The 18,446-nt window shown below is 42.0% G+C and overlaps 1 protein-coding gene across 2 annotated transcripts in view; it reads right to left on the bottom strand.

Annotated features, from left to right (window-relative positions):
* LOC126458467 (uncharacterized) overlaps nucleotides 1-18,446 on the bottom strand; it is a 97,208-nt gene that overhangs the window by 36,612 nt on the left and 42,150 nt on the right. For both annotated transcript variants that reach the window (XM_050095542.1, XM_050095541.1), the window contains one exon: nucleotides 3,588-3,891. In XM_050095542.1, coding sequence (XP_049951499.1) covers nucleotides 3,588-3,891 — 304 coding nt within the window. The remainder of the gene's footprint in view (nucleotides 1-3,587; nucleotides 3,892-18,446) is intronic.

Below are 18,446 nucleotides of genomic sequence, written 5' to 3'. Positions count from 1 at the left end.
AATGTAATGTGTGGCATCTTAAAGTCACAGTGATCTGTCTTATATCAATGGGTCTTCATATATGAGTGACAGAACAACAGCTGTGGTGTCATGCATTTAGGTATAGCATTATGAAATGTGCATAGTGTTGGTAGGACCGGCAGTCTTACAATTCAGGCATAAAACCTTATTGATCATGTGACTGGAGAAATGCTGTAAAATGATCATATCACTATCAGCTCATCTGCTACGGAATTTTTGCTTGTATCCAGAGCCAAATTGGCCCAAATTGTTGTGAGGAACTGAATTACATGGCACTGCATGCAACAAGGCTACAAAAATGACTGTCAGTTCCGAAAATGGATGTGCAATTGCTTATTTGAACTGATACCAGACCAGATTGACTCATGCATATGACCCCATGCCCTTCTGGATAAAAATTTAGAGTTTGTTCTTGAGAACGTTATCTGGAATTTAACTGCAAACTTGGGAACATATTCCATACGCAGGAGGAGCAATTTCTTATTTTATCCTTTAATACACATTGTGGCCAGCTTCTAAGTAGTGGTACTTAACAAGTTTTTGGTAGGTTGTAGTGATCCGTATGATGGCTGTACCTGGCATCTCACTTCATTTGTAAATGCAGACTACCAACATACAATTAACATTTTGGTATGGAATGCAATATACTGGCGTTCTTATTTTACAGCTCTTTGAAAAGATATGCTATTTCTTTGTATGCAATCACTAAGTATTGAATGCTACTAGTATGACATTACCGGAGAAGCTTGTTATACGAGGAATCAGAGCACAAGATGTCAATAACACAACTATCAGAACAGTTAACAAGGAATTTTACTTGAAGGCTTATATTATCTAGTATTGCAGAACCTGCCTTGTGTCGTAACCAAAGATTCTGTACTGCTGATGGTATCTTAAGTTTTTAAGGCACTATTTCCTGCACACTAGTGTGTAAGGAAGCACTAGACAATTGTCATCTAACAACAGCCTAATAAATCATCCAAAATAACATGAGAATCATTTCAGAAGTTCTACACCATGTGAGATAGAACTGAATAAAATATTTTATTTTACAAAATACTATTACATAACAATGAAAATAATCAACTATTGACAATATAATGTAAATGGATTGATAAAAAAATCTAGTCAGCAAGCAGTGGCAAGAGAATCTCACACACACACACACACACACACACACACACACAGGTTTAGCTTGTGTAAGCTTTCAGAGCCAGTGGCTCCTCCTTCTGGCAGAAGAGTTGAAGGGGAAGGAAGAGGGGGTGAAGGAAAAGGACTGGAGGGATTTGGGAAAAGGGTACAGTCCAGAAAAGTTATCCAGGTCCCTGTGTCAGTGGAGACATACTGGATAGGATGAGAAGGAAAGACATTTTTGGGGGCTGCACCGGACGAGATTTGAAAACCTGAGAACTTAAAGGTGAAAGACAGGGTAATACGAAAGACGAGATAACTACCAAACACTGTACAAGTCTTCATAAGAGTGAAAAGCTAAGTGCATTGTACGTAACAGTAGTGGGAGGGGGATGGCGAAAAACAGATTGGAAAATGATAGGTGTAGAAAACTAAAATGGAGTGAAGAACGGCATAGTTACTGTGAAGAAATGCTAAGATGGAAGGAATTAACATAAATTAAGACCAGATGGGTAGTGAGAGCCAAGGATTTGTTGTAGCACTAGTTCACTCCTACGGAGTTCTGAGAAACTGGTGTCTGAGGCAAGAATCCAGATGGCGCATGTGGTGAAACAGGCACCAAAGTCATGAAAAACAAACTCCATGTAAGTGCTGGTACGTTGACAGAGACAATAACAAACACAAACACACACACAAATTTCAAGCTTTCACAACCCACGGTTGCTTCATCAGGAAAGAGGGAAGGAGAGGGAAAGACAAAAAGATGTGTGTTTTAAGGGAGACGGTAAGGAGTCATTCCAATCCCGGGAGCGGAAAGACTTACCTTGGGGGGAAAAAGGGACAGGTATACACTCGCACACGCACGCACGCACGCACGCACGCACACACGCACACACACACACACACACACACACACACACACACACACACACACACACACACATCCATCCATCCGCACATAAACAGACACTAGCAGACAGTCTGCTTACCCTCTCCCTTAAAACCCACATCCTTTCGTCTTTCCCTCTCCTTCCCTCTTTCCTGATGAAGCAACCGTGGGTTGCGAAAGCTTGAAATTTGTGTGTGTGCTTGTGTTTGTTATTGTCTCTATCAACGTACCAACGCTTTCGTTTGGTAAGTTACAGAATCTTTGTTTTTAGATATATTTTTCCCACGTGGAATGTTTCTCTCTATTATCTTCAAACTCCATGTAAGGGTAGATATGGTACCCGAGGAGAGAGGTATACTTGTGTTGATCCATTAATGTCTCCTGAATTATGGAATCACCCAGGGAACGTCACGGAAACATTTCGCAGACTATAATGCTCCCTCCTCTGGCCTGGACCCTTTGCTTTCAGACATTTCACGCCGTACACATCAATGGCCATGGGTCCAATGGAGCATAAAACACGTTTCTTCTGAAAAAGCCACCTGTCACAACTCAGTGGACGACCAGGTGAGGTACTGGCATGCAAATTCCAGCCTTCATCGGTGATGAACAGCATTCAGCATGGATACATGGACCAGGTCCCTGCTGTTGAGGCCCATACGCAGCAATATTCCCTGAGGAGACACTGTTTGTAGCCTATTGGTTCATCTGGGTGGTCAGGCGTTGAATAGCTGCACGTCTATTCAGCCATATACATCTCTGCAGCCATCATTCACCCTTGTCACCTATGGCCCATGGTGCCTCACAGTTGCCTCAGCGTCAGTTTTGGATAGCACCAATTTGCATGCACAGTATATTTTAACCACGGCAGCACGCAATTAGTTTACAAACTTGGCTGTTTTGAAATTGCCTCCACACCTGGTCTGAAAGTAAATCCTCATGCCTTTTTGGACATCAGATAAACTGCTCTGCTTACACATTATGACAACTGCACTGTTTCTCACATCCCCCCGACACATTATATTCCCTCCACTGCTAGTGCTGCCATCTGCTGAAAGTGAGCAGTTATTGCATGTTGGTGTCAAACATATGCAGTGGTCACATTAATGTGACTAGACTGTGTACATGAAGAGACAGTTTCTCATTTCAGGCAGGCTATAATTTTAATCTGGTCATTAAAATGAAACACTGCACAATTTGATCTTTTATTTGCTTTTTTCTGAATACACAAAGAGTTTTGGGGAATGCAAAAATGGCAAAGTACCTATATTTCAGAGCTATTCTAAACAACGAAATAAATTTGAATACAAATATTCTACTGTTATATACAAAGAGAGACCCCAAGACTGAAGTTGCAGTGTATCAACTTCTACTTCCTATCATAATGGAAATTTCATGATGGAAACAACAAACAAAACTGAAAGAAGGCAACCAATGACATTACTGAACTGAAATTCCAATCTCACTTCAAAACATTATTTTTAACTCATTCAAATACAAGCACTGAATACTCATAGATCTATTACATTTACCTCAAAAGACTCACCTTTGACAGTTATGTGTTTATAAAAATAGCCATATGTTTTATTTGGATCAGGCGGTATTATAGACGAATTGAGGCACACATATGGAGCAACGACTGATCCATTAATTGGAGAAGTTGTGCTATTAGTGACTGACAGTGGCACTGGTGTAACGGGAGGGCTCACTGGCAAATGCGATGTTGCATTTACAGGTATTGTTGTTGCATCAGTTGTGGCAGACCCTGCTGTAGTTGACGAGCTTACTGTAGTTATCGGATTTGCTGTTGTTGTCGGCACAGGGATGTCCGGTGAAGAAACAACTAGTGCCTGCAAAAAATAAATAAATCACATTATTATGACATATTACATAAAAGCCTAGAAACATCATTTTATATCATTTCATAATGAATTATACAGAGTTAAGAACATCTAATGAATGTGGTATATAAATTGTACCCTCATTCTAACATCCCACTCTGTGGGCAATACTTTTGTGAGATAATTTATTAACAACTTTCATTAATCTGAAGTCACCCAGTTGTTCACCAGTAATGATAATGGCCAGCAGATGGCTAGAACAAGAAGTGCAAAATTAATTTAGCACACCATATGATAGCGTTGACCCAAAGCCTGGCTGTGGAATTAGGGGGAACCATGTTGTGGTAGCTTATTAATGAAATGCATGGGTGTTCATTAAAATGTTAACTTCTAGTAAAGAGTCTCTCATATTTCACGTTTTATCAGTTGAATCACTTTCATTGAAAAACTAGTAACAACGTCTACAAAAAAGGTCAGAAGCATCTATCTTCCAATCTGAGTGGGTTTACTTTAAACAAATTGTTCCACACAGAAAAGTAAAGTCATATAAGGATCACTGGTATGGTATTTTTAATAAAAAGACAGCAGTGGACTGGAATATTGTTGTTGCTTGACACAATAGTAGCTCTGAAAAGGATTGCTACTCACTGTAAAAATGATACACTGAGTTGCAGACAGTGTCAACAAAAGGTCTGTTACACACTTAGCTTTCGGCCAAAACCTTCTTCAGAAAAAGAAATCACCCCATCCCCTACACACACACACACACACACACACACACACACACACACACACACAAGTAAGCAGTAAGCTCCAACTGCAGTGCCAGAGCAATCATTTATGCTTGAGAGGTACTTGATTTTGTGTGTGTGTGTGTGTGTGTGTGTGTGTGTGTGTGTGTGTGTGTGTGTGTGTGTGTGTGTTCTTTTCTTTTCTTAAGAGACTTTGGCTGAAAGCTAAGAGTGTAACAATTATTTCATTGTGCCTGTCTACAACTCAACTTGTCATCTTAAAAGTGAGCAGCAGTCTATCATTTTCATAATACAGTACTGTTGATATTCCAACCTGGACTTTCGGTTGTACAATATAATCTCTGACGTATGTGATAAGAGCAAAATTATATGATACATCTACATCAACGATTAACAAAACTAGCCAGCAGTCTTTAATAACAACCAGTACTTAGGTTACCTGCCTTGTTTCCATATAAATTGTACTGATGAAATATTTACTAAAATAATGATATGTAGCTTTTGTCTGACAGTCACTTGCCAAGTAAATCCAAGCAGCTTAGCCCTTGTAGTGTGTTGGGTTAACGTTGTGCACTGAAAAATAAAAACTGTAGAGAGAGAACTCAACAGACCGCACACTTGGTGAAAACTTTTGGAATTGATCAAAGACTTTGTTAATAAAAGGCGCAGAAACTTTCCCTGTTGGCAGCTGTAGTTCCTCATTAGTCCTGGAATTCCCTCTTCTTGAATATGGTGCTCATTTTTCCTTCTTGTTGGAGTAACCATTTTTCTTAAAAACCAGCCACAAATAACCATTTGCTATCTCTCTTCTGACTGATCTTTGGCTTCCTTATAAAGGTATTGGCACATGTGTATTACTTTCTTGTACATTTTATGGCCCAAAGTTCAGTTCATCCACTTTGTTAGAGATACATGCAGGACATTAAGTTGTTCGTTGCTCTCTTTCCTTTCACATATTGAATTTTTGGGCTAACACTATTGAGGTATACCAGAAAGACAGCCAACTCCTCTTCGCCACAAGTCCACCCTATGAAAGTACCATCCACAGGTGGCACCAAAGTCTTATTGGTTGCCTGATATGCTCATTGTTCAAATTTCTCCATAAACAAGTTGGCAACAACTGAAATAAGAGTGCTGACCATCAGAAGCACATCAATTTCTTCGTAAGATTCATTGCTGACTGTAATTAGATAAGAACAATAATGCCTAAACAAAACTACTAGAGTGAAAAATGCTAACACAAAAATATTTACACTGATTTCTACAAGTCATAACACCTAACATGGGTGATTTTTAAGACCAAACAAAGTAAACAATGGTTACTACTGCTCCTATGTCACAACGGCAGAGAAATCGGGGCAAAAACAAATTGTTTTTTTCACTTAAAGTGGAGATGCTATGCTTAAAGCAGTAGATGAAAAATAAATATAGAAAATGCATATCTGTAAAGAATATGGCATTGACGATTGTATGTGCACAATAATAATTAAAAGAAGAGATAAATTACAGCAATTACGTTCAAGATAAGGAAAACTTATAGAAACGTTGTACCTAAAGATGTCTAGACTGCATTGTTAGTTTGCTTCAAGTAAGTTCTGTCTCAAAACACTCCCACATCAGTACCTTCCATTGCTGGAGAGAGGTGATGAACTGATATAAGAAATGGTTACGAGTTTTCTCCACCAAATCCAGGGATGATGACAAAACATTGGTGGCAGTTTATACTGACTTCATCAATCAAACAATATGACACAGACGATGTTTTCAGTGCCAGTGAAAGTAATTTATTTTGCCACTGTTCACTCAACACAACTTCATCTACATCTACACCTTAACTCTGCAAACCACAATGAGGTGCATGGCAGGGGGTACATCCTATTGTACCAGTTATTAGGGTTTCTTCCCATTCTATTCACACACAGGCTGCAGGAAGAAAGATTGTTTGAATGCTTCTCTGGATGCCGTAAGTATTCTAATCTTATCCTCATGATCCCTTTGTGAGAGATATGTAGGGGATTGTACTATATTACTAGAGTCATCACTTAAAGCAGGTTCTTGAAGCTTTGTTAACAGGCTGTCTCGGGATAGTTTGCATCAGTCATCAAGAGTCTTCCAGTTCAGTTTCTTCAGTATCTCTGAGACACACTCCCATGGATCAAATGATCCTGCGACCATCCATGCTGCCCTTCTCTGTATATTTTAAATATCCCCTGTTAGTCCTATCTGGTACGCGTCCCACACACTTGAGTAATATTCTAGAACTGTTTGCACAAGTGATTTGTAAGCAATTTCCTATGTAGACTGACTGCACTTCCCCAGTATTCTAACAAAGAACTAAAGTCTACTATCTGCTTTACCTAAAACTCAGCCTAAGTGATCATTCCATTTCACATCTTTACAAATTATTATACCAAGTTCCCCATCTTAGTATCACTTTGAAATTTTATCAAGACCTGACTGAATATTTATGCAGCTTGTTTCACACAGTACTTAATTACAGATAACTACATCATCTGCAAGAAGTCTGAGGTTACTACTAATATTATATGCAAGATTTTTAATATATAACATGAACAGTAAGAGTTCCAACACACTTCCCTGGGGCTCAGCTGAAGTTACTTTTACATCTGACGATTAGTCTCCATCCAAGACAACATGCTGCGTGCTCCCTAATCGAAAGTCCTCAATTAGTCACAAATTTCACTTGATCCCATATGACTGTACTTTTGACAATAAGCACATGTGCGGTACTGAGCCAAATGCTTTTCAAAAATCAAGAAATACTGCAATCACCTGGCTGCCTTGTTCCAAAGCTTTCCATATGTCATGCGAGAAAAGTGCAAGTTGGATTTCATATGATTGATGTTTTTGGGATACATGCTGATTGGCACTGAGGAGGTTATTCTGTTCAAGATACCTCATTACATTTGAGCTCAGAATATGTTCTAAGATTCTACAACAAATTAATGTCAAGGATACTGGATGGTAGTTTTGTCGATCACTTCTATTACCCTTCCCGTAGACAGGTGTGAACTGTGCTTTTTTCCAAGAACTGGACATGGTTTTTTGTTCAAGGATGTATTACAGTTAGAAAATGGGCTAAATCGGGTGCATATTCAGTATAGAATCTGACAGGCATTCCATTGGACCATGGATCTTTATTCTACTTACAAAACCATTTCAGCTGTTTCACAACACCACTGACACTACTACTTATTTCATTCATCTTTTCAGTGGTACGAGAATTAAAACGGGGCAGTTCTACTGGGTTTTTCCCTATCCAGTGCATAGTCAATTATTCTTTTAAACCTGAACCATAGTTCCTCCACATGCTCCTGTCCCATGCTGAAAGTTTCAAGTTCCTCACTGAGATATGAGACTACTCGTTTCTTGTTTGTTTTGTTTTAGGGCACAAAAACAACTAAGATCATATGCGCCCATGTCAGAACCATAGAACATGAAGGCAAAAAACGAGTTAAAAGCAGCTACACATTAAGCCCAATCGATAGAAGGAAAGACAGGTAAAAACTGGGACTTTCTCTTGGAGAAAGGGACATAAAATACACCATAAAGACAACATAGGTCCTGAACTAAAGATTAAATGTCCTTCGACATACTGCTATGACACATAAAAAGTGAAACACGGTCAACAGCCTGCACATCATTCATTAAAACAGCTGATAACTCAGACGGCAAACATAAATTAGAATGTAGGTGTTTAAAAAAAGGACATTCTGTCAGGAAATGGTGACCATCAAAGGTTGAGGACAATGAGCACAAAGTGGTGGGAGATCACCACTTAACAAATGACGATGGCTAAAAAGACAATGCCCAGCAAGAATGATCTTTTTGCATTGAGAGAATGGTGCCCAAGCAGCACAAAGCCAAGGTGATGAAGGGTTCACATCCATCCATTGGGAAAGTGGCATCTAGCGTGAAGTTAGCCCAAGCAGCCCTAGGAGCTTGTTCCCATGAAGGGAAGACCTGTGGGTCATGCAGAGTGGTTGCACAGTCTGAGGTGCCATGTCATGGATTGCACAGCCCCTCTTGCCAGAGGTTCGAGTCCTCCCTCAGGCATGGGTGTGTGTGTTGTTCTTACCATAAGTTAGTTTTAAAAAAAGTAGTGAGTAAGTCTACGGACTGACGATCTCAGCAGTTGGGTCCCTTAGGAATTCACACACATTTTGAAGACCAGTGCTGATGCCAAAGAGACAGGCGGCAACACAAAGATCATTGGAGGGATAGAGGTACGAGGACTGCAGCTTCGACAGCATACCACCATGACCAGGGATCCACATAAACATCACAGTGGCTCCACCAAGAGTGAGCAAGTGAAAGCTTTCCTGTACTCATTGCATTAAGAGATAGATGGTGTACAGCACACAGATGCTCTGAAGGGCACTGAGAGAGTCAGAGCAGATGTAACAATTGAAAATCCTGTGTCACTGGATGTACTGCATGGCCCGATACAGGGAAAAGAGATCTGATATAAACACTGAGCAGTGTTCCAGAAGCTGATACTGAAAAATGTTGGTACCAATGACAAAGGCACACCCAATACCACGGTCAGTCCAAGAGCCAGCAACATACACAAAGGTTACCACGAATTTTCGTGCAAAGGTCAAGAAACTTACAGTGACAGAGTGAGTCTGGAGTGGCGTCCTTAGGAAGCAAATGAGGTCCAAGGTGAACATTGGCCACCGCACAAAGCCAAGGTGGTGAAGGGTTCACATCCATAGGGAAAGTGGCACCTAGTATGAAGTTAAGCTGCCAGAGCAGTATTCGAAAGCGAGGTGTGGCAGACAAACAGTGTTCGTATCTGCTGAGGAGAAAATCACAGCAGTATGACTATGGTAATTCGGCAGTCTGCATACGAACACTCAACCGGGCTATTGCAAAGGTGCCAGTGGCCAAACAGATGCCACGATGGTAGATGGTATTGAGATGGCATAAGATGGATGGATGTGCAGATGCGTAAGTGAAACACCGATAGTATAGTTTCGAACGGACAAGGGACCAGTACAAATGGAGGAGGGTGGTCCATTCCCCAGGAAGTACCACTGAGGACATGTAGGGCATTGAGGGACCACATACAGCAGGTGGCCAAGTAAGACACATGGGAGTAACAAGAAATTTTCCTGTCAAGCATATAACCAGGAATTTTGTAGTTTCAATGAACAAAAGAGCAACAGCCCAAGATGTAAAGGCGGTGGAAGAAACTCACTGCACCCCCATAAACTCCTAAAAATGGTTTTGTCAGTGGAAAAGGGAAAGCTATTACTGATGCGCCATAAGTAAAGACAATTAGACAACGCTGAAGACGCCGCTCAAGGAGAACTGCAACAGATGGCAAAATCATCAACAAAAAGGAGCCGGAGATGCCCAGTGGGAGACAGGTCATAATAGGGATAATGGCGACAGCAAAGAGGATGATGCTCCACACAGAACCCCGAGACCCACTGTTTTCCTGGATAAAGGTGTCCGACAACGGAGAACCCACACAAACCTTGAAAACTTGGTGTTTTAAAAATTCCAGAAGGAAACGGGGCATTCAGCCTTGGGAGCCCCACGTGTAGAGAGTACAAAGGATACCAGTCCTCCAGCAGGTATCACAGGCTTTCACCAAATCGAAAAACACAGCCACAGCCTGGTATTTCTGCAGAAAATCATTCATGATATAAATTGACAAAGTGACGAGATGGTCAACTGCAGAACGGTGTGCTCAAAATCCCCACTGTGCAGTGGTTAGTAAACTGCAAGACCCGAGCCACCAGACCAGTCAAGCATGAATCATATGTTCCATCACCTTGCAAACACAGCTGGCGAGAGAAATGGAACAGTAGCTAGAAGGAACATGTTTGTCCTCGCTGGGCATAGGTATAGATATGACAGTGGCTTCACACCAGAACATGATCTAGCCCCCCCCCCCCTCCATAGTAAAAGTAGCACTGTAGCACTCATGATTCTGAGAAGAGAAGGGTATCGCATGAGCCGCCTCCACTCATTTCCGATAGAGGAAGGCAGGGGGTGGGTGGAGTTCGAAATTTCCACAAAATAATGCCCCAAGGTATTGGGGATAGCAATAGGGACCACTATGACATCATCTGCTATGGTGAGGCCGGATATTGGGGAATGGTCCTTGGTCCCAGGGAGGCGTTGGGAGGTTGGTCCACATGATGGAAGAGGGAGTGGAACTGTTAAAATAAATAGCAAATGAAATCCAGCTAGCTTTTTTGCTATCCTGAGGAATGCAACGACACTGTGCACACAACTGTTTATAAAGAACACAGTTTGCCATCATAGAGTGATGGTTAAAAATGTGGAGAATACGTCTCCACGCACGGATTGCATCATAGCACGTCTCAGTCCATCAAGGGACCAGATCATGGCACAGTAAGGATGAAGCGCAAGGAATTAAACATTCAGCGGCAGCAAGGATAACATTGGTAAGGTATTCTACCTGGCCATCACAACTGGAGAAAAGTCATTCGTTGGTCACCAGGGAGGAGTAAAGCCTCTAGTTTGCTTCAGAAAATTGTCATTTGCATTTGCACGTAGGTGGGGTAGGAGTCAGCAAACGGATATCACACAGAAAATGGCTGCCGTATGTCAGAGAGAACAGACGACTCGTGATGATGGGCAAGCTGAGCAGTGTAGAATGTGAGGTCTAAATTGGAATAGGTATGCGTGGAGTATAAAAGGAATGTGGGTGCTCATCATTAAGGCAGATGAGGTCGAGTTGACTGAGAAGGTCAGCCAAGAGGGCACCTCTTCGACAGATTCTAGGAAAACCCGAAAAGGGGGTGGTGCACATTAAAGTCACCGAGCAGCAGAAAGGTGTGAAGAAGTTGCCCAATAAGCTGGAGGAAGTCTGTCCTGGTGAAACTGAATGATGGAGGGAAGTAAACAGTACAAAGGGAAAAGCTCAAGTGAGGAAGGAAAATGCAGAAATGGTTCAAGTGGCTCTGAGCACTACGGGACTTAACATCTGAGGTCATCAGTCCCCTAGAACTTAGAACTGCTTAAACCTAACTAACCTATGGACATCGCACATATCCATGCCCAAGGCAGGATTCGAACCTGTGACCGTAGTAGTCACACGGTTCCGGACTGAAGTGCCTAGAACCGCTCGACCACTGCGGCCGGCGAAAATGCAGACTGCAATAGCTTGCAGCCGGGTCTTCAGGGAGATGTTGTGACTATGAATGTTATCCCTGGTGAGCAGCAAGACTCCCCCATGGGAGAGAATGCCACCCTGGGGAAGGGAGGAGAGATGGAGGGGGGAGGGATGGAGGGAAGGCCAAAGTGGGCCAGAAAGAAATGCGGAAGGTCAAAGCAGTCGTGAGGATGCAATTTTGTTTCCTGGAGGCAGAGTCAATTAGACACTGTGATTCCAAGAGCAGCCATAATTCCTCCTTGTTTGATCTAAAGCCGCATATATTCCATTGGAGGAAAGTCATGATGAGGAAAGTGAAGGAGGGAAAAAATGAAGGGTGTCACCTCGGCAGCTGCCAAGTGCCAGCCTTCGTAGATACTCTGCTATAGCGTGCAGAGGTTGGAGGATCCTGCTCCATGAGATCTACAGAGCCATTCACATTCTCCCTCGGATGGTCTGCGGAATCCAAGTCAGAAAAACGGTGACATGGAGGTCAGCTGGGTGAGGGTATCACACGGCGACACCGCTGAAGAGGATCTCCTAGTCAGCGAACGAGAAGACCGCTTGCCTTTGATTTCTTGGAGCCTTTGTGGTTGGCAAATGATGATTCAGATGTCTGTTGGCTGGAGACACATAAAAAGTCTCCACAGGAGTATTCCTTCTGTCCTTTCTGGCCTGCGGGTTGTGTAGCAGGTGATTTTGCAGTGTGAGGTGAAAATTTAGTGGCTTGTTGCAAAGCTGGAGGAGGAGCTGTGGATGTTACTGTGACACTGAGTGATTTTCCAGATGCGGTGCAGAATTTGAGGTCACAAGTCTGTGTGACCATGTCCTTTGTGGAGCGAGAGATAGCAAGAACAGCACTGTAAGTGCCGCATGGTTTACAACTAGCCAACAACTTGTAAGCAACAAGATAAGCCACTTTTTCCTTTACCTGGATCTCCTGGATGGCCCACTGTTCGAGATACATGGGACAATCACTGGGAGGAGGCTGCATGGTCGATGGTCGCCATTGCAATTGATACAGAGGGGAGAAGAAGGCAGACAATCGCTCTCGTGACAATCCCTACCACATGTTACACATTTAGCTTGGTGCTGACAGGACATTCGAGTATGGTTGTAACAATGACACTGGTAGCAGCACTTCGGGTTCAGAATATATGGTCGGACTGTGATAACTTCATAGCCTGCTTTGATCTTTGAGGGAAGGATTACTGTATCAAACATGTGAAAAAGAGTGCTCGTGGGCACTAAGGATGCACTACCTTTTTCATCACCTGATGGACTGCAATGACACCCCGATCAAAGAGGAAGATTTGGATTTCTGCCTCAGTCAGACCATTGACCAGCCTAGTGCGAATAATTTAGCATTCAATCAGCACTGATATGAACAGGATAGCCACGAAGGGGCGAAGCTGCAAGCAGTTGATGTGCTTGGGAATCAGAAGTAGTCTAATAAAAGCAAAGTGCCACTGCATAAATGAGAGCAGGATTTCCCAGGGCTAGCAACTGCATCAACACCTTTCATAATAATAAACGGATTTACCACAGAAAAGGACTAACCGTCTTCAGTACACGAAACCATGAGGAACTGAGGTGCAGCTAGGAGGGTCTTTGATTCATTAGCCTCATTCCATTTACACTTAATAGAGGTAGACTGAGGAAGAGACGTTTGGCTCATTGCAAGAATATCCCCCATGATTGCCAACTGGAAGACCCCCAAAGATGGGGCCTCACCCACCTTAGTTCCCACCTCAGGTCACACCTCCTGAACACCTGACAGAGGGACCAATTGTCAATTTGGGAAGGTAACAGCTCAGGTAATCATGCCTCCCTGGCCCTGGCCTATATAGGGGGAGCGGGGGGGGGGGGGGGGGGGGGGGGGGGGGGGGTATGTGCAAACACTACCTGTCAACACAGGCTGGGAATTACGCGTTACCCAGTCACCTGTTATAGGTCAAATGCATGGGCCGGCATTTGGGAGTACACAGAATGAAAGAAGAAAAAGAGGAACCTCAAACACCAAAGCAGAGGAAGGATAGTAGAATGGGAAGGGCAAGAGTAGGGTGAGGGGGTGATGGAAGGGAGGGGAAGGGAAAAGGAGGGGAGGGGAGGGAGAAAGGAAAAGGAGAGGAAAGGAGGGGGAGCAGGAGGTGGGGGGACAGGTAGAGGGAGGGGGAGGGATAGAAGAGGAATGGGATGGGAGGGGAGGGGATGGGAGGGGAGGGGAGGGGAGGGATTCTTCAGAAAACAGTAAAATGGAAACTGGAATCTAAGTTCTACAACAACTGAGCTGTACACAACAGTTAAGAAATAAAAATGTGACAAAATAAAAATAAATACTGATTGTGGAATGAGTAAAGACAACAAAATATCCTGTAGATGATTTAAAGCCTGATTAGTGTAATTACAATTACAGGCCACATATAAATAGTGAATCATATATGCACTGCAAATAGTTTTAATGTTCTACATAAATTAACCCATTACCAATGGTAAATCATCTCTGTAACATGTAAACAACTAATTAACATCCTTGAAGAATGATCATCATCATCATCATCTTCTTCTTCTTCTTCTTCTTCTTCTTCTTCTTCTTCTTCACTTCATGCAGTAGGCAGCACGACCTGTTCTGGAAACCATCTTGTTCGCAGACATACTACTCTGCACTGCCCAGTGGGCAATTCTAGGCAGATGATTTTGCTACATTATTTCTAAAAGGTTAACTAGTTGCATCTCTTTAAGAACAACAAGGTATTTTAAGAAAGAGTTTCCATTTTTTAAACCAGCTTTTCATGTATACAGTAAAAATGAATGTAACTTACAGTGATATGGTTTATATACAGTTCCGTGTTTGTCTTACAGTAACACAGTAAGGAGTGTCTGTTCTTGGTTTGTTTCATTTTTAATGTTATATTACCCTGTACTACAATGAATCATTGCTGTATTGTAATTGATATCACATCTGAAAGCACTTCTGTACTAATAAATGTAGGTTTCTTGTTCTGGTTGGAATAATAATTACTGAAAAGAGTTATTTAACTTATTTTACGTAATTTTCTATCCTTTCATTATCCTGACGAACTGAAGTTAATTGTGGCCACTGTGACTGCATTAGTGGAACCTAGTGTGGATTTGTGTAATACAGTTAACTTATTTTCATTTTTAATAGCAATTTCTTGTATCTGTCATTTATCATAACCTCACTTTGAAGTTTGATGCTTTCATTAGGTCATGTGGTCTACACTAATCTTCCTAAATATACTTTTTAAATGCAACCACACAAGCCAAAGCAATCCAGTAACTTTGGCTGGGCATAAAATCAGTTTGTTTCAAGAAAGGAGGAATTACGTCAGAATAAGATGGAAAAAGAATTTCCTAGATGCAGTCTTCGCTAGCAATTCAATGCTGGATTCGCGGATATTATTTAACTCAGATAATTGTTTTCTCAGTTATGATGAATTTGTAACTAATCCTCACGAAATATTACTACAATTCAATAAAATAAAGATTTCATTACCTTCTTGTTGTAAGATAAAGTCAAATATCAATAGAAGTCAGTTACACAGTTTATTTTTTTTAAATTTTGATTTCCAAATTGATAATCTGTAACTCATGTAATGAACATATTATCGCAACATGTCAACTGAAATCATAGGTAGCCAATTCCAACTGTGTAAGGGGGCTGTACAACACAGATAAAAGTGAGAACTGTGCTTGTTAATAAAGACAATATTATTGTCACAGAAACAATATCATGTAAGTGTGTGCTTGTCAGTTTCTATTTTTCAATCAGTAGGTATCCTTGATTTTCAAGGCGCACCTGCTGCTACCACAAGAGAGGTGAATTTTTAATTCTTTGCAAAGACATTAAAGCTGAAATAATACTATGGAAATCAAACGTGAAAAAATATGTTATATTCCTCTTATTCATCAACGGATTAAGTACTGTGTGACTGGAGCAAAATGCTTATTGGAAACAATAGAGGGTAAATGCAAAACCACACGCAGCCGCAGTACAATTTTGTCGCTTATTAAGTATCTCTTCATGTTTGGTAGTAGTTCTTAACGCGTAGGTTAACTGTCAGGTGTTGAAAACATTGCACTCCCTAAAATTAAGAATCATTTGAGAACAAGAGGAGGTTATAATTGCGGGCTAGATCTATTTGGAAAGAGACTTAGTCAGGTGCAGTTTTGCACACGAGAAAGAAGTGTGTTTCATGCAATTTTCATGAGAGTAGTCACTATTTACTGTGTTGTCATGTGGAAATGACTGCAACACAAAGGAACTAACACTTTGTTACTAAATGAACAAGCATGAACTGATAGGTTCAGTAAATTTTGGTAAATGCAATACTTGTCACAATTTCATCCAAACCTTCAAATGAATGCAAGGTGCAGTTGTTCACCAACTGTTGCGTTATAAGATCAGTGACATACAAATGGGTAAGGGACACTTATGTACTGTGATAAAACATTTTATTTAAAACAGTGTACTGCTGTCTAAACACAAAGTAAGCTGATGATGAATTTCATGTGGTCCTTGTAGGACTGCACATTTAGTGACTAACATAAGTTCCTGCCGAAGAAGTAGCTGTTTACATTTATAGTAATGTTTTACAAGACTTTTTCATTAAATTTCATGAGCCTGTTAATATAGTATGTACATAAAAAGCTGCACTAAAGCTCAAGTGTAGTTCTGCAAGTTGGCACATGAAAAACTGGCCCCGAGTACTAGACTGCTCATTGCCACCTGTCAGTTGTCATCTACTGTTTAGAAGCTATTATGACTGTTTTGTATTGTCAAGATGAAAGCCTCAGCAACTTTGTTAAGACGTATGTAGTAAATATATATATTAGCAAGGTGTATCCTCTTCAAGAGAGAATTGTGGTAGTGTAGGCATACGTGTCTACCGGTTCATTTAAGGAAACATGTTAGTTGGTTGGATTAAGGGACCAAACTATTATGTCACCAGTCCCTTCTTTCTTGAACAGACAGATCTACATGACTGGACATCAGAGATGGCCTACCAATGCAAATCCAGGGGAAGAAAACCCAAAGGTCAACAAAGCCTACTTAAAGGACAGAAAAGAAGAGAGGAAGACATAGGAAGAACGGCAGGGGAGGTGCTCCATCTGGGGAGCATCCAGAAGCCTCCGAAAGCAGAGTGTAGTGAGAGAACATACATCCTCCACCCCCTGCCACTTACCAGAGGTACCCCACTCAGAAATTGACAAGGAAAGATTAGCAACGTGGACAGGGCAAGAGAAGCACAGATAGACAAAGTAGAACAGACCATGCGAGAGGGGGGAAGAAGAGTAAAAGAGCAGGTACAGTGGGGGCTGGGATGGATCACTGAGCCCAGACAGCCGCAGCCCAGTCTGGGCAGAGGAGGCAACAGAAGGCTCTGCCAATCCCTCAATGGGTCAATTAGGTTCAGTGGTTCTCTCTTAAAGAGAGTGCTAAAAGCCTCCTTCATGAATAAAATGTAAAACTAAGTAAAACATAAAACTAAGACGGCCACAGAGCATCATCTCTTAACACTAGGGGAAGCGAGCCAGGGATATTTAAGAGCCCACTGCAGATTGAGTACGTTGTGACAGTTAAGCAAAATGGGGACCCCTGTTCAATGGGAACCTCGACGACAGTGGGGTTGGTGCTGGTGATTGAGGAAATGACCATGAATCAGATGAGTATGACCAATGCATAACTGTAGAGCCTTCATGAGAGGCCTGCATGGAGGACCTCTACAGATTCGTAGTCTCCTTTATCACACAGTTTGTTTGGTGAAGTCAGAGGGAGCCATTCTGTATTCCAGATCCCAAAACTTGATGGCGTAATACCGATCAGAGATCTGCTTCAAGAATATCAATCTCAAAATTTGGTTCACTGGTAGCCAGTTTGGCCAAGCTATCAGTGATTTCATTCCCCGGGATGCCAATGTGGCTTGGGATCCAGACGTAGGTCACTGAGTGTCCACATTGTTCAAAGCCATAAATAATATTGTGAATAGCCATGTCCACAGGATGGCGAGGATAACACCGATTGAGAGCTTGCAAACCGCTCAAGGTGGGTGTCTCTGCAGATGCAAAAGGAGTTATCAGTGCCGAAAGGATATGCTCAAGAGCATCTTTTGTCTCTGCAGTGAAAACACTACAGCCATCTGCCAAGGAGTGTGGTACAGTACAACACGTGAGTATAAGCCAAGCCTATATGACCTGCAACCGTCAACCCATCAGTATAGACTGCTTCTGAAACCCAGGATGCGCCAAGGATGGGGAAAAATTGGTGGTAGAGGGTAGCGGGATGAACCGAGTCTTTCAGACCTCGTGCTAGGTCAAGATGAATCTGTGGCTGAGGCACGCACCAAGGAGGTGTACGTGAGTGCGTCTGCAGGACACGTGATAGAGGAAACAACTGGAGTTGAGAGAGGAGGGACCAACACAGATTGCGACGCTAATCCCTGATCTCAGTTGCCGCTGCAAGAGATAGACGTCCGTGTTTGAAAAGAAGAGACAGTAATTCGGATGCTCAGGGGAGCTGTGAATGTGTGTAGCGTAATTGACAAGCTGCTGTTGGTGCCTGATCCACAATGGAGGGACCCTGGCCTCCATGAGTAAGCTGTTCACAGGGCTAGTTCGAAAAATTCCTCCCACAA

The sequence above is a fragment of the Schistocerca serialis genome, chromosome 2 (genome assembly GCF_023864345.2).
Source record: "Schistocerca serialis cubense isolate TAMUIC-IGC-003099 chromosome 2, iqSchSeri2.2, whole genome shotgun sequence".
Lineage (NCBI taxonomy): Eukaryota > Metazoa > Arthropoda > Insecta > Orthoptera > Acrididae > Schistocerca > Schistocerca serialis.
The sequence above is the reverse complement of the archived record's forward strand: the minus strand, read 5'-3'. Positions and strand labels throughout refer to the sequence as shown.